Genomic DNA, 25,154 nt, shown 5'->3' with positions numbered 1-25,154 from the left:
TTTGTCCAATTCACGGTTTCTATAAACACAATGTAAATGAATAGCTAGCCCCTTTGGCAAGTTTTCCCATAGTAATGGATTAGAATTTTTAAGTTAACCAGCAGTCAGCTTTTGGCTCTTAGTTACAATCTTTTAACTTCTAAGCCATCAACTTGTCCTTTGTGTAAAAATGAGACTTCTAGGACCCATCAACCAGTGCTTGCAACAAAATAATTTCAAACCAACTATTTTTACTCAAAAGCAAATTGTACATCGCTGTTACAGATGATTGGACTCTGAAGAATTAAGGGTGTGATGCACTGTCTAGTTCAGGAGAGAGAACCACATGAAAAAAAATTCATATACAGTGAATGTCAGATTTAATTCTTTAGAGGTCCCAGAACGGTGATGAGACACTGGAGGCCGTTCCAAACGGTGCTCAGCGAGACAGGCCTGAAGGACCAGAGCAGCTCACCCAAGCCAGCACCTGAACTTAGGCCTGTGGCTGGCATTGTACCAGCCGGCTGCAGGGAGTCACCCCCTCATTACACCTACACCTACTCCAGTTCGCTCAGACCTCTTCGCCGAGGGAAGGACGACCGGGGACAGAGCCTAGACTCAAAGTCCCGCCCCTGGCTCCACCCAGGACGCCAGGCCCCGCCTTCACCGGGTTGCCTGTCGCGCAGGCGCAGAAGCTCCTGTGTGTGGAAGCTGCGGCCCGGCGGGCGGGGTGAGTTGGGGCCCAGGCTTTGGGGTCACTGCAATCCTTGTGCCTTCGCTGTGTTTTCGCTTGAGCAGCGAGGCTTCCTTCTAGGTGGACCAGCCTAGGAAAAGAGGTTTCCCGCGTGCCCTCGCGTCCACATTCGCAGGGGCGCCGGGCGGCTACCGGGCCGAGACCTGGTGGCTGCGGGAAGAGCCGGGGTCGGGGAGGGAGCCAGGCCAAGTTCAGTCTTCTCGCTGACGCGGGATCTCTTGTCCCCTCGCATTCCACTCTGCTAACTTGGAGTGCATCAGTGGCCTGAGGAAGAGAGCCTAACTATGGCTTTCTGGCAACACCGAATATTAGGTTAGGGTCGATCCTACCTGAGTCCACTTCTGGCTCCCGGACTTCTGCAAGTCACTTTACCTCCATCCAATTTCATGTGTCAAATGAGGGTGATGATAGTGATGATAAGAGTAGTTGGGAGAAGGAGCTTGAGTGTTTTGAGCCCAGGTATCTAAAAGGAAGATGTTTACGTTTCCTCTTCTCATGCTGGAGAATAGCAGCCCAAAACTTAAAAGAACAGTATTTGGACACGGGTTGCTTGTAGCTAGTTGAAAAGCAAAATATTAAATATGCTAGCTGTACATCCTGTGTTAGACAAAATGCAGGTGCCAAGTACTGTTTAAGTTAAAACCTGAAGCTGATGGTTCGGCCAGTAAAGGCTTTGACTGCCAAGCCTGGTGGTTGAGTCTTCAGGACCCACGTGGTGAAAGAGAGATCTTCAGGGATGCAAAGCAAAGCACATGAACACATGTACACGTGCACATCCTCACACACAAAATACATAAATAAATAGATTTTTCGAAAAAGCTGTAGCATTTGATGTTTAGAAAACGACACGAAATAACAAAATAGCCAGCACATATTTATGATGAAGAGTTAGCAATCAGGCCTGAGGCTTCTTCTGTCCTAGGTCCGGTCTCCCTGCAACCATGGCAACCTTGTTTGGCACCTGGAAACCCGGAGTTTGGGCGTGTCCTAATGCAGCAAATTTTCTATGCCTAACGTTATATTTTATTCCAAAATTACCAATTACCGTACAGATCCCAGGCTTCTGTTATCTAATGGGTTCGTTCCCCTGAGCTCAGATTTATAGCTGCTTATTCCTCGTGAGGAGGAGAGGGAGAGAGCTTGTGGAAGTTATGGTAAAGCCCCCCGTCCATTCTAATTACGTGTATGTTCATTCAAATGCTCTCTGAAATGTCCATGAGTACAACCTACAACCATGTGCTGACACCTTTGAGTCCTTCTGCTGACACCTCAGTTCCAGACACAGTTTTGATCATGGTAAATTCATGGGTGCAGGTTTGTAAATTGAAAGGTAGAAAGAGCAGATTTGCCGTCTCATTGTGGGGAGGTGGGAGAGTGGGCCATTCGGGAGATTGAAAAGGGTTTGAAATGGGTAAGTTTCCAGCAGTTGTACAGAGAGGTGTGCTGGATAAGGGTAGGCCAGTGTGCTGCATGAGAAAATGACGACTTCGTGTTCATCTCGAATTGACTTCTGCTAAAATGGGTGATGGTAGTGTTGCTTGCCTGAAGTTCAGTGTGACCATGTGATTTTTTTTCTTTAAATGCAGAAAAATATCCGCTTAGGGCATTTATTGAAGATTCTTATTTTAAAATTGTTTTTATTGAGCTATACATTTTTGTTTGCACCATGTGATTTTCTTTAGTCTGCCAGTATGAGCTCCAGGCAAGGCTTTAAGAACCAGCTCTGTGTTAGAATCTTTCTCCCTTACCCTGCTCTGCTGTAGGAAGCCTTTGCTGAGATGTGTTAATAAGACACCTGCATATACCACCCTCCACACATATACTTTTTAAAAAAGTTGTATAGGAAAGCAGTATTAAAAAAGAATAAAGAACTGTAACATATGAAGTACGAATAATGTTTGAGTCTTCATCCACAAATCCCCTGTTGAATGTACTTGAATCAGAAAGGGAAATCAGAATATGTTAGGATAAAAGACATTAGGAAAACTTTTCCTACATATGATAGTGGTATCATGTAGGAGACTTCTTTATTTTGAAACACTGTGCTTAAGTATTTAAGGACAAATTTTCATTATTTCTACAACTTATTTTCAGATACTTATCAAAAATAATCACATATATATTGTGTTGGAGATATGGCACAGTGCTTAAGAGTATTACTTGTGAGGAAGACCAGAGCTTGGTTTCCAGCACCCACACTGGGCAACTCAAAATTGCCTGTAACTCCATGCAGGGGATCCGGTGCCTTCTGCCCTTTGCAGACCTCTGCGTCAACATGCACATACCCATAGGCACACTCATTCTTTAACACTTTTTAAATTGTATGTTTCTACCGTGGTGACTACCTAGGTGTGGTGGTGCACACCCTTAATCCCAGTACCTTGGAGGCTGAGGCAGGAGGATCTCTGAGTTTAGTGCCAGCCGGGTCTACAGAGTTGAATTCTAGGACAGCCAAAGCTACACAGAGAAATCTTCTCCTGAAAAACAAAACAGCAACAACAAAAGCTGTATGTTTCTATTACTGATATTTAGATAAAACAAATATAGCAAAAATGGTAATACATGGGTAATCTAGACACTGTTTGAGAACTCATGATATGGTTCTTTTAACTTTTGTAGATTAAAAAAAATTTTCATAATGAGAACTTGGAGAGAAAATATGGCAGCTTTTAGTAGGAATTAATCTGTCAATAGTCCACTAGGTAGTGCAGCCACTGGGGCTCCTGACTACTAGGTTTTACAGTTTCCCTCCCTGGCCCACTCTTCCAGCTGCCACTGTCAGCACTGATGACAGGGTGAGGAAAGAGCCCATTATAAGAAGCTCTACGTATTTCCTTGATGAAAAATTCCCTCTGACATGTCATGTATACAGGAATGTGGTGGGGGCATGTCTTAGTTCAGGGGGAAAAAAAATACTGTCCACTGAGTGTCTTAACAACAAACATTAGTTAGTGCTGAAGGCTGGCAAGCCCAAGGTGCTGGCAGATCGGGTCTATCCTTGGCACAGCAAGGGTAGTGTAGACTTCAATTTTAAAGAGATCTATTTATCTTGCCTTTCTTCTTGCTACCGCATGTAAATGCAAGGTTCACTCTCTCATCTCCTCTTGTTCAGGCTCATCTCCGAGTACTGTCACATTGTGGATGAGATTTCAGCAGTCTATAACAGAGTACTTGGAATGTGTGATTTATGTATTGGCCTTTTTGTGGGTCTTGCAGTCCTGGGACTGGGGCCCAGTGTTTCATGTGTGCTCTACTACTGAGCTGTACTCTCAGGCCTCTGTATTAGTTTAAAGACTTATTTAACCCGATTTGTTTAGCTTGTTTTTTTTTTTCTCTGTTGATTTATAGACCAGTCGAGTTTGAATATGCATTAAATACATGAAAATTTAATTTTAAAAATTATTGTTATGTTTCTTAAACTTTTCAGTAGATAACAGATGCGGGTAAAAGATCCATCAAAAGACTTACCTGAGAAAGGCAAAAGGAATAAACGACCATTGCTACCTCATGACGAAGATTCTTCAGATGACATTGCTGGTAAATTGTGATCTCTGGTGTCTCAGAGAGAGGGTGGGGTTCTTTAGTGGATGCTTCGGTGCTTTATTTTCACAATTTTCTGCATAAAGCTGATAGCCAGCTTGTCTAGTTCCCTCCGCCCCAACCATTGCTGGTATTCATACTGGGATTTTAAGTTATAAGTATATTAAAATTGTTGTATTCTTCTTTGTCTTTTCTCAGGACTCATTAAAATTAAGTCTCTAAACTACCAGAAATGGACATGGTGAAACTCTGTTTAACTGTAGGACTCACTTGGTCTACCCTCCCCTCACTCCCTTCTTTCTCCTTTCTTTCCTTTCCTTTCTATGGTGATTTGGTTGGAATGAGCCACATTCCTAGTACCCCAGGACCTGCACGTGTTAGCTGAGTACTCTAGCACTAAGCCACATGTTTTTTTCCCCCCACATACTAACCCCATATTCACTCTTAGAGGGTAAGGCTTCCTTAGGGAGTCAACAGAGTCTGGCACATCAGTTTAAGGCAGGACCAAGCCCCTCCCCACTATATCTAGGCTGAGCAAGGTATCTCTTCAAAGAGAATGGGTTCCAAAAAGCCAGTACAAGCAGTACAGATAAATCCTGATTTCACTGTTTGTGCCCTACAGTCTGGCTCACCCATACAACTGTCACCCACATTCAGAGGGCCTACTTTGGTCCTGTACTGGTTCCCTTGCTGTCAGGTTGGAGTTGGTGGGCTTCTGTTTGCTCAGGTAGGCTGTTTCAGTGGGTGTCCCCATCATGGTCTTGACCTCTTTGCTCATATTCTCACTCCTCCCACCCTTGACTGGACTTTGGGAGCTCAGTTCAGTGCTCCGCTGCCATCCACTTATTTCTAAGGTTACCAGTGATTTCAGTTTTACAGTGAATGGCAGCATCAGAAAAATTGTGTTATTCTGGTCAGAACCCATCCCATGGATTGTGGAGAAGATTTGTAGAATAGAATGACTTTTCACTTCATAATTTTAAACTAAAGATCATATAAAGTAATGACATTTTTGTAAGCTGTTGCTCTGACTGGCTTGTCACTCATCAACTTTTCCCCAAATGTTCCTTCTTTTAATGACACAGGTCCTTGCTATTTGAATCTATATCAGAATTCCTCTTTTGTCTTGTTTTGTTTTTCTCTTGTTGAGCCATGATCTCTAGCCCTGGCTAGCTCAAACTCACTGTGTGGCTGAGGCTAATTCGGAACATCTTATGCTTCTACTTCCGGAGTGCTTAAATTATAGGCCTATGCGACTGTAACTCATTGTAGGGTAGTAAGGTTCCAACTTGGGGCCTTGTGCATGCTAGGCAAGCATTCAACTGAGCTGCATTCCTACCCTTCCAGAATTATTCTTTCATGTCTGTTTTTGTGGTTTGCCCTTGATGTAAAATTAGGAATTTTAGTGCTTCACATATTTTATTGTAAATCCCTAGTGAGGAATGACATTCATGCCTGAATAGAGTTATTGCATAGCTAGCTGCACAACCAACCTTTCTAGTTAATTTCCAGATGGTTGTGGATTTGTAAATGTGAAATGTCGTTTTGATGTGGATATCTGAGGTAGAGAAATTAAAGTGTCCAGGTATTTGGGGACAATGTAAGTATTAACTGGACCCTTGGGAAGAGAATAAAATTATTTGAAGACTTTGTACTTGTGCTTTGTTTTAGCCAATTATCGCCAATACAGTGGAAGCTTTTATAAATGATATTTAGAGACCAGACAAAAAAAATTTATCATGTGTGAATATTCGTAAGAAGAATTCTGGGGACTGGAGAGATGACCCTGATGACATCTTGACCAGATGACTGGTCAAGAGCACTGGCTGCTCTTCCAGGGGTCCTGAGTTCAAGTCTCAGCAACCACATAGTGGCTCACAGCCATATATAATAGGATCTGATGCCCTACTTTGGCATGCAGGCATATATGCAGACAGAGCACTCATACCTAAAAATATTCATAAATAAATAATTAAAGAATTCTGAAGCTGGGTGATGCTGGTTCACGCCTTTAATTCCAGCATTTGGGAGACAGAGGCAGACAGATCTCTGACTTTGAAGCCACCCTGGTCTACAGTTCCAGGAGAGACCTATACAGAGAAACCCTGTCTTGAAAAACAAAAAAAAACCCCATACCACCACCAAAAAAAAAAAAAAAAAGTTTTGTTAAATTATGTCATCATTTGTTTTTCTTTTTTTTAAAATTTATTAAAACTTTCTACCTCCTCCCCTCCTCCCATTTTCTTCCCACTTCCCCCACTCCCCCTCCCTCTCCAGTCCTAAGAGCAGTCAGGGTTTCCTGCCCTGTGGGAAGTCAAAGGTCGAGGAAGGTGAGCATCCAAACAGGCAAGGCTCCCACAAGGCCAGTCCATGTAGTAGGATCAAAACTCAGTGCCATTGTCCTTGGCTTCACAGTCAGCCCTCCTTGTCCGCCACATTCAGAGAGTCTGGTTTGATCACATGCTCTCTATCCTAACAATGATGAAAATAGCAATATAGCAAAACTAATGCACATAAAAAGATTTTATGTATCTTTCTATTTTACATACTTATTGGTACTAGCATATGAACCCAGAGCTAAGCACCAACTCGACCTCTGAGCTTCACTCCTAGTCTAAATACGTGTCTTCCTGCTCTCTCTTGCAGTAATGGGAATGACCACATGAATACACTTTAAGATAATTTTTTTTTTTTCGAGACAGGGTTTCTCTGTGGTTTTGGAGCCTGTCCTGGAACTAGCTCTTGTAGACCAGGCTGGTCTCGAACTCACAGAGATCCGCCTGCCTCTGCCTCCCGAGTGCTGGGATTAAAGGCGTGCGCCACCACCGCCCGGCTAAGATAATTTTTATTATTTTTATTTATATGTGTGTATTTGTCTGTGTCAGTGAATGTCATATGTGTATGGGTGCCTTTGGAGGCCATAAAAAGGTGTTGTGTCCCTTAGAACTGGAATTACAAGATGCTGGGAGCTTCCTGATGTGGGTGCTGAACTCCAGTCCTGTGGAAGAGCAGGAAGTGCTTAATGAACAGAAAAGACATTCAAAGTGCTTGATACATTATAGCTGTTCAGGAAATGGTCTTTTAAAAATACTCTTTGCTTCCCAAGGGAGTCTCACAATGTATCCCTGGCTGTCCTAGAACTCATTATGTAGACCAGGCTGACCTCCAGTTCACAGAGATCCACCTTCCTCTGCTTCCAGAGTGCTGAAATTAAAGGTGTGAGATACTACACCTGGCTTAGTAAATACTAATCTTAATTATATTTCTAGTTTTGAACTAATTTTAGATTGACATGAAGGTCTAAAGAAATGTATAAAGGTCTCGTTTAACCTTCCTTTGTCCTTTCCTAATGTTAGCATATGGCATTGCTATAATACAGTATCAGAATTGATGAAACTGTCCCTAACTTATTGAGCTATCACCAGAGTTACATACACTTTGTATTTGTGTTGGTGTGTGTGCTGCTTGCATTTTTATTGATTGTAGTTTTGTATATGTCAGTAAGCTGTGCTTATCACCATCTTGTATGTTACCTGTTTATATTCATACCCCTGTCTTCAACCATAGCTTGTAGCAACCACTAATCTCTTTTGTAATTACTCTATTTCAAGAATGTTATGTATATGCCTTTGTGGAACTATATATCCTTATGAGTTACTTTGTTTTTGAATTTGTGCTTTTTCTTTAGTATCACTTTAATGATATAGACCTTCCTGTATCATTGCCCTGGTTTGCTTTCTGTGCCGTGATAAACACTAGGACCGGAAGCAACTTGAGGAGGCAAGGGTTCATTTCAGTTTATAGTTTGTAGTTTGTAATCTGTCATGATGGAGGTCAGAGCAGGAACATGGAAGCAGGAACTAAAGCAGAGGCCATGGAGGAACACTGCATACTGCCTTGTTCCCTGTGGCTTGCTCAGCTTGCATTCTTATAGGACCACCGGCCCAGAGCTGGCACTGCCCGTGTGGACTGGGCATTCTCACATCAATCATTAATCAAGAAAATGCCTACAGACTTGCCTACAGGCCAATCTCGTGGAGGCAGCATCTCAGTTGAGGTTCTGTCTTTCCAGATGATTCCAGCTTGTATCAAGATAATAAACTAGGGGCTGGAGAGATGGCTCAGTGTTTAAGAGCATTGCCTACTCTTCCAAAGGTTCTGAGTTCAATTCCTGGCAACCACATGGTGGCTCACAACCATCTGTAATGAGGTCTGGTGCCCTCTTCTGGCCTGCAGGCATACACACAGACAGAATATTGTATACATAATAAATAAATATTAAAAAAAAGAATTATTAAAAAAAAGATAATAAACTAACCAGCACTCTTGCTACTGGCAGTACTTTGGCCTAGCAGAGAAAACGTTTTCATGTTGTCCGTATCATTCAGTAGGTTTAACGTGCCAGCACATCAGCTATGCTGTCAGTGTGAACCATGTGAAGAAGGCAGTGGCTGAGAACCTGTGGGCAGTTTGTGCAGAGTGTCTGAAAGAGAGAAGATTCAGTGATGGACAGCCAGTGCTTCCTTCTGATGTCTGGCTGTGCCTCAAGTGTGGTTTTCAGGTAAGAAAGGTGTTATTTATATGTGTGCCTTCTATTATTTGTAAAATTCTTACTGTGAGTTGAATGTCTGATGATATAGGCCTTGAAATAGAGTCATTTCATGTTTATATTGTCATGCCAAGATGGACTTAGAAATGTTTAAGATTAAGTAAATATATGCTATGTTTAGAAGGTAATCATGTGTAGTTCATAAATAGTTTGAAAAGGAATCTGACACACTTGTTCTTTTTTCTGGACCTTTTTTTTTTTTGCAAATTCTATTTATTATACTACCATAGAAAATGTCAAAATCAGCTTCAAATTATACATTTTAGCATGTTGGAACTTTTCCCCCCTTAAATTTAGGAAATGGATTCAACCTTTTGAATTTTTTATCCATTCCTTTTTAACTTCTTTTTTATTAACTTACTCTGTGTGTGTGTGTGCTCATGTGTGTGTGTGTGTGTGTGCGCGCGCATGCATGCCACGACACATCTGTGGGTCTCAGAGGACAGTTCTCCAGTTACCCCCGTGTGTGACCCAGGGACCAAATTCAGATGGGCAGGATTGGCAGCAGGTACCTTTATTCATGGTCCACCTCACCAGCCCTAATGATAAATTTTTCACTGAAATAAAAAGTTATGGAGCACGCTTTTAATCTCTGTCATCCGGAGACAGAGGCAGGGAGATCTCTGAGTTTGAGGTCCATAGGACAGCCAGGGCTACACAGAGATACCCTGTCTCAAATAAGATAAAATAAAATAAAATAGCAAGACGGTGGTGGTACATGCCTCCTTTAATCCCAGCATTTGGGAGTCAGAGGCAGACCAGGCAGATCTCTGTGAGTTCGAGACCAGCCTGGTCTACAATGTGAGTTCCAGGACAGCCAGGGCTGTTACACAGAGAAACCTTGTCTCAAAAAACTGATAAGTAAGTAAGTAAATAAATAAACAAATAAATAAATACAGAAATTTAGTTACTATAGAGCTAGTGATTAATTCAAGAGAAAGAAACTCTCAAAGTTAAGCCTTCTTTTTTTTTCTGTATTGTCTCCAGCTTCCTAGCTTCAGAGACTGGAGATGCTTCGGGCATTATATGTCACATGGCAGTGTGCTAAGCTCATAAGGAAGGAACAGTATATTCCTTTCTTTCTGCAGATATACAATGCCTTCCTAGACTCTAATACTCATTAGAGTATTACCCATTCTGTGTAATTCTCATTCCTTTTCTTATCTAGTGAGGGATTTTCCCACACTGGTCCTGTTTCCATGTTCAGTGCCCTTGGGGTGGAGGAGTGGGAAATATGTATTTGGGGTAGGCACCCCGGGCTAGCAGGATGCTCAGTGTCCCACAGTATATAATAGACAGGACAGCAAATGCATGCATTCCTAAATGACAGAGAAATAAATCCCCTGTGGTTATTGTACGTAAATACATAATAAACAGTAAGTTATCTACTTTACAAATAATGAAATTTGGTAAAAATTTTATCGCTCTTTGAAACTGTTCCCTCTTGTTTGAAACCAAACCTGTGCTTAAGTACAATGTAAGATTTGCTCAGTTTGAAAGAAAGGTGTGTGTGAATCATACATGTAACATTTTTTCATCTTCAGGGGTGTGGTAGAAATTCCCAAAGCCAGCACTCACTGAGGCACTTCAAGAGCTCTGGGAGCGAGTCCCATTGTGTTGTCATTAACCTGAGTACGTGGATCATATGGTAAGTTAACTTTTGCTGACACTTTATCTGGAAAAAATGCTGAGCTTTACAAGGCAAAATAAAACTAAAATAAATGTATCAATGTATACATTTTTCTCTTGTGTATAATCCGTGGTAATTTAAGAAAAATAATTTTACTTATAAACATAAAGCTTAAATTAAAAAAAAATCTTATCTTTCACATTTTCTTTGTACCATAAAAAAAGTCTGTCTGGTTGAATTTTTTGTGAGGAACTAATGCCGAATTCCAGCATCCTAAGAGAGGAAGGTACTTTAAGCACTCATGTGGGTCAGGGATTCTCTCACTTTCACAGTGATGTTTTTAAAATATTATTGGAACCAAGTCTGTTGCTGTACAACTGTAATCACAGCGCTGGGCAAAAACAGACAGGTGATTCTGAGTTCCAGGCCAGCATCCACAGTGGTCTTAACTCCAGTCCCAGGGAATCTGATGCCCTCTGTGGGTACTGCCTGCATATGGTGAACAGACATGGAGTCAGGCAAATACTCACACACACGAAATAAAAATAAAGAAGACTTAAAACAGAAACCGAAACCAGGCATGCTGATGCACACATTTAGTCCCAGCATTTGGAAGGCGGGGGCAGGTGGATCTCTCTGAGTTACAGGCTAGCCTAGTCTATGTTGCAAGTTCTAGGACAGCAAACACTAGATAGAGAGATCCTCCCTTTGTTGTTGTTTTGTCTTGTTTTTTGAGACAAGGTGTATCTACATAGTGCTGACTGTTCTGGAACTCAACCAGACTGGCTTCAGCTCACACAGATCTGTCTGCTTCTGCCTCCTGTGTACTGGATACTGCCTCAAAGAAACAAACAAACAAAAAACTGCACCAATACACCTCACACACACACACACACACACACACACACACACACACACACACACACGAATTGGTCTGTATAACTGCTCCGCCTGAAACCTTGTAACATTCTGTTACATTTAAGACATACTACAAAACTTGACTTGAACAGTGAGGATCTGTGTGAACCAGGCTTACTTGCCCACCTTCCCCGATGAGTTCCCTGTTTCTATTCAGTTTAAAGTCAGAATTGTTAAGTATATACCTTATATGTAATGATTGAAGGTGCTATCATAACATGACTTGCATTTTATATTTTTCAGGTGTTACGAATGTAACGAAAAATTATCAACACAGTGTAACAAGAAGGTTTTGGCTCAGATAGTTGACTTTCTCCAGAAACATGTTTCTAAAACACAAACAGGTAACTTAAGCAATTTGCTAAAGCAATGTGGATTAAAATATGGCTCACACTTTGCATAAAGAGTTCCTGAAGAGGGGCTGGAGAGATGGCTCAGTGGTTAAGAGCATTGCCTGCTCTTCCAGAGGTCCTGAGTTCAATTCCCAGCAACCACATGGTGGCTCACAACCATCTGTAATGAGGTCTGGTGCCCTCTTCTGGCCTGCAGGCATACACACAGACAGAATATTGTATACATAATAAATAAATAAAATAAATATTAAAAAAAAAGAGTTCCTGAAGAACACCTTTGACCCCTGCACTCAGGAGGCAGAGGCAGGTGGGTCTCTGTGTATTCGAGGACATCCCAGTCTACGAAGGGTTTTCCACGCCAACCAGGGCTCTGTATGGAGAACCTATCTCAAATACAAAACAAATCACATCTTTGATTTCACTAGACTTTTCTCAGTTGTAGTTTGAGTTAAAATACTGTCATATGTTCTTAGCCAGCAGTCCCATCTTGCTGTCATGTAAGGTGTGTATGTTTCTAATATGAGAAACAGATGCGTATAGCTAGCCCGAGTTGTACAATACAACAGCCCTAGTTTGAATTTAGTCTCCTGCATTATCAGCTATGGGCTTCCCCTCCTTTGTTTTCATATGGTAAAATTAGGGTAAGAATTCTATTTTGAGGAGTGTTGTGAAGCTTGACAGTAATGCTTTGTGAAGATTTAGAAATAATGTTTGTGAAAGTACCGGCCTGGCTCCTGACACACATTTTTGAAACTGCAGTGTACGATTGTGTGTAGCGTGGATTGCAGTGCCGTTCGGCTCCCAGCCACTCTGATGTAGGCCAGACTTCACCACTCAGGGATCAAGCTGCCAGTCGGCTTGCTGGCCCCAATTTTTAAATTTTTAAAGGTTTACTTTTATTTGGGCCTGTAAGATGGCTCAGTGGGTAAAGATGCTTTCTGCCAAGACTGATACATTTGAGTTTAGTCTCTGGGACCCTCATGGAGGGAGGAGAGTCAGTGCATTTATGGGTACACATTTCAGGGCACCTGTGTGGAGGCCAGAGGGAAACCTGTGAAAATTGGCTCTTCCTTATGTGGATCCTGGGGACCAGACTATGTCATCAGGCCTGGCAGCATGTTCTGTTACCCCCTGAATTACCTAGTTGGTTCTTTTTTTTTTTTTTTAAATATTTATTCATTTGTCATGTATACAATATTCTGTTATATTCTGCAAGCCAGAAGAGGGCACCAGACCTCATTACAGATGGTTGTGAGCCACCATGTGGTTGCCGGGAATTGAACTCAGGACCTTTGGAAGAGCAGGCAATGCTCTTAACCACTGAGCTATCTCTCCAGGCCACCTCGTTGGTTCTTGAGATGCCTTTGAATAAATGAACTACTTGGAATGTAGCACCAGCAACTGAAAGGGTTTATGAAAACATAGTTATGATAAAAAATGCTGGGGTTTAATCCCAAGGCCTTGTACAGGATAGGAAAACAGTCTACCACTAAGCGATACCCTCAGCCCTTTAGTTGTTGTACAAGACAAAAACAAACAACAACCACAAAACCCCCATAGTTTCCTATTGTGATCCAGTATGTAGTTGTCCTTGTTAGCTTCCTGTCACTCTGCAGAGGTGGTTGTGGTAAAACCAGAGGAGGAGGAAGAGGAGATAGAAGCCCAGGCTTCTGGACAGCCAAAGAAATCATTTTATTGCTTCTCTGTTTAACGTATTCCACAAGCATTTGTGGGATTCCTACTTTCTCTTAGGTATGCCAGTCATGGCTCAATGTCTGCTGACACAAGGGACCAGGGTGATGTGGCAAAAGACCTCGAGTGCTTCAGCACCTGAAGTCGGCCCAAGTGCTGTCTCTTAGAACTGCACAGTGCATTTGCTCTGTTGCCGTGAGGGCACATGCAGTCATTTGATGCCAGCAGGGAAGAGGAAACTATTGTTTTCTGCATTTCTTACTTAAGTTCCCTAAGGTTAAGAATAAAGCCATCCAGTTGTTCAGATATCTTGAATACTCAATTGCAGGAAGAATATTAGGAAGAGACTATGTTAGTTTTTCACTGCTGTGACAAAAGCCGGAGCGAGCTGGGCAGTGGCGCACACCTTTAATCCCAGAGGAGGAAGAGGCAGGCAGATCTCTGTGCGGTCGAGGTCAGTTTGGTATACAGAGAGAGTTGCAGGACAGGCAGACCTACATAGTGAGACCCTGTCTTGAAAAACCAAACCAAACCAACAACAACAAAACCCTGAGAGAAACAATTTATGGGAAGGATTTATTTTGTTCCCCTATTGTCTTAAGATGTCAGAGGTTTTGTCTATGATCAGCTTGTTCCATTGCTATGGACCTATGTTGAGTCAGAACATCATTGTAAGTTTTTTTTGTTTTCAAGACAGGGTTTCTCTGTGTAGCTTTGGCTGTCCTGGAACCGCTTCTGTAGACCAGGCTGGCCTCGAACTCACAGAGATCTGTCTGCCTCTGCCTCCCTAGTGCTTGGGATTAAAGGTGGATGCCACCAAAGCTCCAACACCTGGCCCCTTTTTTTTTTTTGAGTCAGAACATCATTGTAGTATGAGTGTGTGCCACAGCAAAGTTGTCTGCCTCATGGTGACTGGCAAGCAGAAAGAAAGAGGGAGTGAGTCAGGAGGAAACAGGGCAAGATACAGCCCACAAGGACATGTTCACAGTGGCCTTCTTCCCTACTAAAGTTTCTGTTACTGGCCCATCACAAATAGCAACACTAGTGGGTACAAGCCAGGTGCTCGAGAGTTTGGTGAGAGTTTCATTTGGATAGTTATTTTTCTGATGTTGTGATAGAATGCCATGACCAAAAGCAGCTTAGGGAAGAAAGAGTTTATCTTGGCTTATGGTTTCAGAGGGGAAGGAGTCCATCATGGGAAGGAAGCATTGACGCGAGTGGCAAGATCAGGAACCAGAGATCACATCTTCCACTGCAGACACAAAGTAGAGAGTAAAGGGCTGGAGAGATGGCTCAGCGGTTAAGAGCATTGCCTGCTCTTCCAAAGGTCCTGAGTTCAACTCCCGGCAACCACATGGTGGCTCACAACCATCTGTAATGAGGTCTGGTGCCCTCTTCTGGTCTGCAGGCATACACACAGACAGAACATTGTATACATAATAAATAAATAAATATTTAAAAAAAAAAAAAGTAGAGAGTGAAACGGAAGTGGGGCCATGCTGTGAGCTCTCAAAGCCTACCCCCCGCTGACAGACGTCCTCCAGTGACTCTGCCTCACTTCCACAGTGCCACTCACTGGGAACAAGTGTTCAGATATCTGAGCCTGTGTGGGCCATTCCCCTTCACACCACTGTGGTCCTCAGACCACAGCAGAACATGAGCTCTGAGTCAGGGGCCTGGCATTCAGGCCTGTCAGTCACTATCTGTGTGACCTCATTTTACCCTTAGCACGTGGTTGCTTTTTCCTGGGCTACTTTAGAGTCCGATGGGTAGCAAATCTGATCCTTAGGATGGAAAAGGACTGGAGGGATGCCCGGCAGTTAAGAGCACTGACTGCTTTCTGCAGAGGAACTGGGTTTGGTTCCAGCACCTATATGACAGATCATAACTATCTTGTTACTGTAGTTCCAGGAGAGCTGATGCCTTCTTTTGGCCTCTGCAGGCGCTGCACTCATGTGGTGCACATATATGAAGCAAAGCACTCATACATATTCAAAAATTAGTGACAAATAATTTTTTAAAAGACAATAACAAAACTTTAGTGGGAGTTGTAGTTGGTGTTCAGAGCCCTCCAGGTGCTCATAAGCAGGTGTGTTCATTAGAAAGAAAAGCAGTAATGGATGGTCACGGTTTTCTGCTGATCTCTCAAAGGATGGATTGTGGCCAGAGGTGATGGGAGACTAATCCTTAGTTATGTTTCAGGAACCTTGAGTAGCACCTAGGAAATGGGACTTGGAGATAGTTTGAAAGTACGCAGTCATTTACAATGAGACGGTTTTGAATTCATGGTTTCCAAAAGTTCCAGCTACGGTGTTTCTCAGTAGATTTGGTTTTGAATGAGATCCATGGCTTGTTGGAAGAAATCTGTCATACACCTGTATGAAGTTTCAATGTATTTTAAGAAAATACTTTGGAAAAAAATGTGAGAATGGCTGTTAAGGAAGAATTTAGAAGGATGGTACCTCTGATCATGCAGTTATTAAATAATAATTGTGAAGTCTCTATACAGTAAAAACGCCACATCTCATAATTCAAAAGGTTATGTGCAGCCGGGCGGTGGGGGCTCACGCCTTTAATCCCAGCACTCAGGAGGCAGAGGCAGGCGGATCTCTGTGAGTTCGAGACCAGCCTGGTCTACAGAGCTAGTTCCAGGACAGGCTCCAAAGCCACAGAGAAACCCTGTCTCAAAAAACAAAACAAAAAAAAAAAGGTTATGTGCTTGGGTAGGAGAAAAAGAGTGGTATTTTTTCTTTTTTGTCTGTTTTTAACATTGTATATTAGTTACAACATTTCTCCCTCCAAACCCTCCCTACACCCCTTCAAATTCATGGCTACTTTCTTTCATGAGTTGTTATTGAATGCATATATGTATTTGTATATACCATATATATTCCCAAGTATGACCTTTTGAGGCCATATAAGGATACTTGTATGTGTTTTCAGGGCTGACCATTTGGCACTGGACAGCCAGTTGGTGTATTCTTCCCTGGGGAGGACTTCTTCCTGCTCCCAGAGTTCCTCAGTTCTTGTCATCCTTTGTGTATGATATTAAAAAATTTTTATAGTTTTGCACTAAGAAAATAATCACCGAGAAGAAAGCTGGTACCGGCTCCGCAAGCGCACCTCAGTTATGCAAGGCCTCCTTTGTAACACTTTTATTGTTACTTAGAGGAAATCTAGGCCAGTTCCCTATGAACCTCTAAAGACAAGGAGCTCTTTGAGTCTCAAGATTTTTATGTCACTGCCTGTTTGCACTTTTAAAAATGTTTGAGGGAGCCGGGCGATGGTGATGCACGCCTTTAATCCCAGCACTCGGGAGGCAGAGGCAGGCAGATCTCTGTGAGTTCGAGACCAGCCTGGTCTATAAGAGCTAGTTCCAGGACAGGCTCCAAAGCTACAGAGAAACCCTGTCTCGAAAAACCAAAAAAAAAAAAAAAAAAAAAAAAAAAAAAAAGTTTGAGGCTCAAGGAGCTTTGGTTATGTAGCTGTCTGTCAGTCTTCATTAGAAGTGAAACTAAAAAGTTGGAATGTTCAGTGAGAAATATCAATAATTTCATGACAGTTAACTTAAATACTATCTTTTAGGAACTATAAATACTTTTCAAAGTTGAATGAGTAGTATTGTTTACACTTTTAGGGGGTGGATTGGCCCTAAAAGCCTTCTGTGCTTTGTTTGTTCCTCCCACCCTGCAGGTTCTGCCAACTTTATTCATTCTTCTACTGTTTCCAGGTGTTTGAGCTCTCTTTCTCTATTAGACAGACTCAACGTCACATAGCCCAGGGCAGCCTTGAACTCACAGAGATTCCTCTGCTTTGTCTCCCACCACTGTTTGGCCTCTAGTGGCTTAGCTCTGCACTCTGATCTTCAGGCAAGCTTTATTTGTTAAAACACAAACCAAATATCACTACAGTTTTGGCTGCCTCTAAAATGGCTAGGCAGTAGTACCCGCTGATTAGCCTGAACTGAACATAAACAGTTGTTGTTGAAGGATTAACAGAAAACCTTTGTTATTTCCATCCTCTCTAAACCCTGAATGTTAGCATCAAAGTTATTTTACTTACCAATGTTTTATTATGTTTGTGTTTCTGGTTTTTGCATGATATCCATCTGTTCAAGGTGAAGCAGTGAATGGAAGAAACCCACTTCCCGGTTACTGTCCTAGCCAGTCTGTTGGTATTATGAGGGATGTAAAGAAGTGACTTCTCGTTTGCTTGTGTATGTGGGGCTGTGATTCAGTAAGCACAGTGGGCTAATGGTTTCTTACCTCAACTCAAAGAGCCAAGGGTGTTTATTTAGAATTGCTTTCTAAGCCAAGAGCGGAAAGTTATTTAATTATAGTATGACAAAAAAAGAAAGGGTGTGTGTTTGAGGCAGAAGGAACAGGTTGCTGGTGAGGGTTTCTATAGAGTAGGAAGATGGGTTTGGTGGTACTGGGGGCTCCGATAGAGCAGGGAGAATGGGTTTGGTGGCGCTGAAGATGGTGAGAGGTGAGATCAAAGTAGGAGAAGATGTTTAAGGGCCTCCTACTTAAAGACTCTGTCCTTAGGACAGTGAAGAACCACTGGTAAGTTTTCAGTGGAGAAGTGAATGGTCAGAGTTGTATTTTGGACAGGTTATTTGACTCAATATAAGACAGGTAGAAGTGGATATTCCAGCTATTATTGATGACATTTATCACATGACTACATAAATGCGTGTTTCTAAGGCTGATGATTAACTAGGAATTAATTATTATTCACTTTGAAAGTAGGGGAATTGTGAAAACAGTTTTTCTTAAAACTTCTTTCAGCTGTAGAAATGGGCAAATTAGCATTAGTACTACATGACTGGTTTAGGTAATTGCATTAAGCAATTGAGATGAATCCAGTGCAGGTTCCCAGAAGAATGCTTACAGCTGTGTAGAGTTCACATCTGATGTTAGAATTTGTGTGTATAGTGGGGGCAAGCTCACCCTTGTCATATGCATAGTGAAAAGGTCATATAAAACAAAAAACTGAAAAACAGCAAAAAATATCCTTGCAAGATCCAACCAGAATGATGTTAAGAAGTAGACGAAAGACCTGGAAGCAATAGAAGAAGGGATAAAGTTGGCAGAGCCTGCAGGGAGGGAGGAACAAAATGCAGGGGGCTTTTAGGGCCATGGGACTATCCCACAGGAAAAGGGCGGCTATCTGTCATTATGTATTTGTCCAGCTGAGAGGAGCATCCACCACCAAGAGGAAACCTAATGTAAGCTATGAATGCTGGCTTATAATCAAGTGTCAATGTAGCTTCATCATTTCTAACAAATGAACCATCTTGGTGGCGGATGTGGATAATGGAGAGGTTTTGAGTGTGCGGGGGTGGGGTGTGTGGCTGCATTTTGCTTTCAACCTAAAATCTGATTACAGTTTTTTAAAAACTGACCCATGTACTCTGAGAAGTTCATTAAACTTCAGTAGACACTAGAATATTGTACAAACACCAAATGCAGGAATTCCTAATGGAATACTGAAGAATATTGATTTGGTTTTTGTTAACTACACAGAAGATTGAAAGTTCCATGCTCTTTCTAGAGAAATTTAGCTCAAAATGTCAGTACTGGCTCAGTGCTATTTTATTAGAATTAAAGAAAATCATGTATATCATGTTGAGTTCATTACACTAATACTTCTTGGGGTACCAAAGACCTGAAGTATGTTTGTTTTAGAAAGTTTTGTTTTGTTTTGAGACAGTCCTAGCTGTCCTGAAACTAGCTCTTGTAGACCAGAATAACCTCGGACTCACAGAGATCCTCCTATCTCTGCCTCCCACATGCTGAGATTAAAGGTGTATACCACCACCGCCCACTTTAGAAAGTGTTTTTACATCATCCCCCAACCCGTATATTTTTTGTTTTTAAAATGGAACAGTATTAAATGGTTTGATTAGGTTCCTAAGATGAGGATTAAAATACTGTGACCTAAGCCAGGCCGTGGTGGCGCACGCCTTTAATCCCAGCAATTGGGATGCAGAGACAGGCAGATCTCTGTGAGTTTGAGGCCAGTCTGGTCTTCAACTGTGTTCAACGCTCTTATGTTTCAAGCTCCTACAGAACAGCCCACTGAACTCTTAACACTCAATGGCTTTTCTAGTCCAAATTTCCAAAATCCTTCCACAGTCCTCCCAAAGCAACATGGTTAGGTCTGTCACAACCATACCCCGTAATCCTGGTACCAGTTTGTCTATGTTAGGGTTACTGTTGCTGTGAGAAAACATCATGACTAAAAGCAATTTATAGAGGGAAGGGTTTGTTTCACCCACAATTTAATAGAACAGTTCATCATCCACAGTAGTGAGGCAGGAATTCAAGCAGGGAAGGATTCTGGAGACAGGAGCTATTGCACAAGCCACGGAGGGGTGTTGCTTACTGGCTTGCTCCGCTTGCTCCCCCTGGCTTGCTCAAATTACTCTTTGTGTATGTAGACTTTAGGCTTCCAAGGTAAGGTACGGAATTATTAAAAGAGCTGTAAGAAGACAGGGCTACACAGAGAAACCCAGTCTTGAAGGATAAAAGAAAAGCAAAGGTTTGTTCTCTGGGTTGTGGCAGCACACGCCTTTAATCCCAGCTCTCAGGAGGCGAATCTCTGTAACTTCAGGTCTCTCATTCTGAACAGTAAGATCAGATCTACTGTCAGTTCCAGGACAGCCAGGCCCACCACACAGAGAAACCCTGTCTCTGTGAAGACATGAGAGTTGCTAGAGGAGGTCTGGGCTCATATGGTTCAGTACCCAATACAGCAGCCAAAACAAGCAAATAAAAAAACTAGAATGGCCGGGCGATGGTGGCGCACGCCTTTAATCCCAGCACTCGGGAGGCAGAGGCAGGCGGATCTCTGTGAGTTCGAGACCAGCCTGGTCTACAGAGCGAGTTCCAGGACAGGCTCCAAAGCCACAGAGAAACCCTGTCTCGAAAAACCAAAAAAAAAAAAAAAAAAAAAAACTAGAATGGCTGATGTCTGTTCTTTGCATTCTCATTCTATATAATTCTGTTAATGTGAGAATATATGATACTATAGCTAGAATATGCTTTTAAAATAAAATAACCTTGAAATACTAGACTTACTCTTTCTAATAATCGGTATCATTTGTTTTAATTGTGGGTTAAACAAGGTAAAAATGAACAATAATAAAAAATTTGCATGAAAAAAAAATTTGCATGATCTTTTAAGTTATTAATTTTTTGGAGCAGATTTGCAATTTTCATTATAAAACGTTCAAAAAAAATCTTAGAGTTCAGTCTTTAGGCTATTTGGTTCTGTGTTTATAAAGGAGGTAGAAGGACCATGGCACAGCTCATTTTCTAGCGTGCTATTTGCCTATTTGCCTAGGGGTTGAAACCTGGGGCCCAGGCCCCAACAGCTCATAAATAAGACATTGCAGCAAAAACACACATACCTTTAGGTATTTAATATTTGACTAATTCAGACACATACACACCCCATTTTAAACTAGAATCTTGGATCTCTGCAGACAGTTCATTAGTGAATAGATCCGCAAAATGTAGGTCCTGAAAGTTCTCTGCTGAGATAACACTATAAACTCGAGGCTTTCTGTACCAGCTCTATACTTTCTGGTCATAAATCGTAAGTATTCTATATAATATAAATAGTGGTTCATATAATACCTAGCAGACTGTAGGCATTCCATAAACTGACTGTATTATAAAAAATTTCCTATTTTTTATTTTTTTTTTAAATAAAAAAGTAGCTTTCAGAAAATATTGCTGTGTTTTCTGGTTAAATTCTCTGATGTATTTAATGCCCAAGCCTAACAGCATTGTTACATCCTGGCTATTTTCTCCTAGACTTACCGCAAAAGTGAACAGACAGACCCTTGCCACTTGTGTGAAGTGGCTATTTAACCATGAAATCCACTGTGTTTATTGCTGCTGCCCTCTGGGCATGTTCTTTCTGGCAGTGCTGTCCATATTTGGTGGCTGTGCATGGAGAGCCAGGTGGTGCTGCAAAGCATCGTACAGTGAAGCATGGCTGTCTCCAGATTTGACATTTGCCATTCCTTCCTGCTGAAGGGGAGAGGAATCTGGTTTTCCATATGTTTATGCTTTTTTTTCTTGCCTGCAGTTTTGTCCAGATGGTCTTATGAACATTGTTTACTTTGGGATGTCATCCCAGATGTTTTAAAAAGTGATGGATGAACGAGGTACAGAGATACATAAAGGGTATATCGAAAATTAAATTATGTTACTTATTTCTAGGACTATCTTTCCAAGTGGATTTGTGTATTATTTATCTCTGTGTAGTTACTTTCTGTAACTTATTTCTTCCAACCATTGTTTTTTTGTGTGAAAAGTTCAAAGAACAGGGCTGGTATGTAGTTCAGTTGATAGAGTGCTTGCCTAGGGTATAAGAGTCCTGGGTTCAGTCCCCAACACTTAAGAAAACCTGGCACGTTGATAATTGAAATCCTGAACGCTGGAGGGGAAGCAGGAGGATTTCACCCAGGTGAGCTACATGAGCCCCCGTCTCAGATATGTTACATAACAGAACAGCTCTTATTAAGGATGTTAAAGAAAGGAAAATCTTTTGAGGATTCATTGGTTCAGAGCTGCATACACCCAAATCTGTACGAATCTTAACCGTCTGTCTTTTATAGTTGTTTTCTTTGAACATGGGTCATTGATGTGAATTTAGGTTGTAAAGACATGGATTTATAATTGGAATATTACTGCTATGTCCTTGAGCAGATCACTTAGCCTGTGTGAGACAGTGCTGGACCTAAAGGCATGTGCCACCACACCTGACACAGAGACATTTAGTGGCACATCCACTTGTAAGTAGCCATCGCTTTTGTAAATGATTCCTCAGCTGGGATCTTGTAAGAAACATTGAAAAACGGGTCACCAAACAGCACCTCTGACAACAAAACAACATGGGACATAGAAATGGGATTGACTGGGAAGCGGGGATGAGCAAGGTTATGAGGATGGGGATAACAGAAACATATTAGATACATGAAAATGTCACAACAAAACTCATTATTACATAAAATTAATATATGTGAATAAAATAAATAAGAATCCATTATCAGTGAATATCCACAAGATCAGACAGCAACACTAGTAGAAATCTAGTCTTTTTATTTGTATTTGAAGGACTTGAGTATTTGTGTTCTAGGAGTCCTAGAAGTGTGGTCTACCGTGGGTGTATCAAGGGATGACTAAGTGTTTTTGTTTGTTTGTTTGTTTTTACAACAGGGTTTTATACTCCCACTTTGGTCTCTAACTCGCCGCAGAGTAGTTGAGGATGACCTTGAATTTCTGATTTTCCTGCTTCTACCTTCCAAGTGCTGGAATTACAAGCATTTGCCTCCAGCCTGGTGCTCTGTAGTATAGGGAATGAGAGGGAATGAGCCTAGGGCTTCCTCTATGCTAGGCAAACAGTCCATGAAGTAAGCTACATTCATAGTGCCCTGTATGATGATTTTGAGTCACAGTAATCTATTACGTAGATATGATCGACATGTCAGTTTGTAAATGTTAGAAACTGTTCTTCATTCTTACATTGTCATTGGACCCAAACTAATAATGCAGTTTTCAACTGGGCATGGTGTTACATACCTTTAATTCCAACCCAAAGGAGGCTGAGGCAAGTTCAAAACCACCTCATCTACATAGCAAGTTCTAGGCCAACCACAGCTACATAGAAACTATCTCTAGACCTATACAGACCCTATTTCAAAAACAAATAAAAATCAAATGCAATTTTCAGATCTATACTAGTTATCTGAATTATCAGTTACAAGGCTTGATATTTTACTTTTTGTGGTATACTGTGATCCCATTAACTGTTTTAACTTTTAAATTTTCAAACCTATAGAAAGTTGCCAATTTTACCAAAGGACGTCACTGTAAGATGGTAGTTTCCTACCTGGTTCTATCTTCTGTTAACTGGTTGTTGGCTTTTCATCAGAAGTTTTCCTTCTGAGCATGGTGTAATGATGCTTTTCTTTAGTCCCAGCACTCAGGAGACAGAGGCAGGCAGATCTCTGTGAATTTAAAACTAGCCTGGTCTACAGAGTGATTTCCAGGACAGCCAGGACTACATAGTGAGACCTGTCTCAAAATGAAAGAAAAGTTTTCCCTTGTGGAGCTAAGAGATGGCTTAGCCATTAGGAGTACTTGCTGCTCTTTCAGAGGACCTGGGTTTGTCTTTCCCTGACCCACATGGTGGCTCAGAACCATCTCTAACTCCAATCCCAGGCACCTAATGCCCTCTTTGGCCTTTGTGGGCATCAGGCTTGAGTACACAGGCATACATGTAGGCAAAATACCAAAGCACATTAAAATGTTTTTAAGTTAAAAAAATTCTTCTCACCATTTGATCTTATAATAAAAGTTATTACTAATATGACTTCATTCTGTAATCATCTATTTTACTACTCTTGCTTACTTTGATGTTCAAATTGTACACCTTGGACTGATGTGCTGTGCAGCCTGAAGCCAGTGGTTTGTTTGCCCGTTGCCCAGGCTGAATTGAACTCTCTGTGTAGCTGATGACCTTGAATCTCTGATGGCCCTACCTCCACTTCCCGAGACCCAAGTGTTCATTACCATTGTGAACCCTTGTGTATCCTTTGGCACGACAACAATTTCATAGCTCATTTCTCATTTTTCCTTCCCGAGGCTTAGAATAGCTTGTCTTAGGCACTCATTTCTTTTCCTGTGGGGAACTGTGTTTACAAGGAAGGTCTTTTCTGCTTGTTTTCACCTAGTTCCCTTAAAGCTTTTGAATGCGTCAGGAAATTACTCTGTAATGCCATGTAAAGGTGCAGATATCTACATGAGAACGAGTTCAATTCAATAGCAGTAAAATATAAAACCAAAGATACTGAGTTTGTGGTCTTGTCGTTCAGGAACACTAAATTCAAAGATCCAGTCTTAATTGATCTTAAATGATATATCTAAATTATTAAGTGACACATTTAATTTTGTTTCACAGGTGCATTTTCTAGAATCATAAAACTCTGTGAAGAAAAACGTGAAACAGGTGAAACAAAGAAGGGAAGAAAAGGCAGCTGTGTGCCGTCTGTTAAAGGAATTACAAATCTAGGAAACACTTGCTTTTTTAATGCAGTCATTCAGGTAAGAGTCATCAGAATGATCTGTACACTGTAAACAGTTATTTGAACTAGTTAATATGAGCATAGACACACTGCAGTGGAGATTGTCCAATAACTGTTAAATGTTATTCTAGAAAGTTCTTTCTGTTTTTCTTTGTTTGGGGTAGTTGTTAGTCATTATCGTATGTATACGCCACAGTGCTACTTGGATGTCTGTTGTCTTGTAGTATCATACTGACAGAAAACATAAATTGTAGTCAGTTAAATCTTTAAGATTTTAAGTGGACATGTTTTGTTGTGCTGAATAAGAGTGGAATCTTTGAGAGTATTCACATCATCACATCAGAACCACACACTGAGAACATTTCATGTCATTACCATCAGAACCACACACTAACTGAACACTGACCATTCACGTCATCACATCAGGACCACACTAACTGAACACTGACCATCACCTCATTACATCAGGACCACACTAACTGAACACTGGCCATCCATATCATCACATCAGGACCACACACTAACGTCATCACATCAGGACCACACACTAACTGAACACTGACCATCACTTCATC

General features: G+C 41.5%; 1 protein-coding gene across 2 annotated transcripts in view; it reads left to right on the top strand.

Moving 5' to 3' along the window:
- The first annotated feature begins 662 nt into the window (after positions 1–662).
- Usp45 (ubiquitin specific peptidase 45) overlaps positions 663–25,154 on the top strand; it is a 63,768-nt gene continuing 39,276 nt past the window's right edge. Inside the window, exons 1-6 of one of the 2 annotated variants that reach the window (XM_041667522.1) lie at positions 663–709; positions 4,161–4,270; positions 8,662–8,834; positions 10,427–10,530; positions 11,674–11,774; positions 24,456–24,598. In XM_041667522.1, the coding sequence (XP_041523456.1) occupies positions 4,171–4,270; positions 8,662–8,834; positions 10,427–10,530; positions 11,674–11,774; positions 24,456–24,598 (621 nt within the window). In that variant the 5' untranslated portion in view covers positions 663–709; positions 4,161–4,170. Of the gene's footprint in view, positions 710–4,160; positions 4,271–8,661; positions 8,835–10,426; positions 10,531–11,673; positions 11,775–24,455; positions 24,599–25,154 lie in introns of those variants that run through there. The other variant, XM_041667523.1, reaches the window with a different exon arrangement.

This window comes from Microtus oregoni, unplaced genomic scaffold (genome assembly GCF_018167655.1).
Source record: "Microtus oregoni isolate MIOR12 unplaced genomic scaffold, Mior012 000017F_ref0000208, whole genome shotgun sequence".
NCBI lineage: Eukaryota > Metazoa > Chordata > Mammalia > Rodentia > Cricetidae > Microtus > Microtus oregoni.
This window is presented reverse-complemented; position numbering and strand designations above follow the sequence as displayed.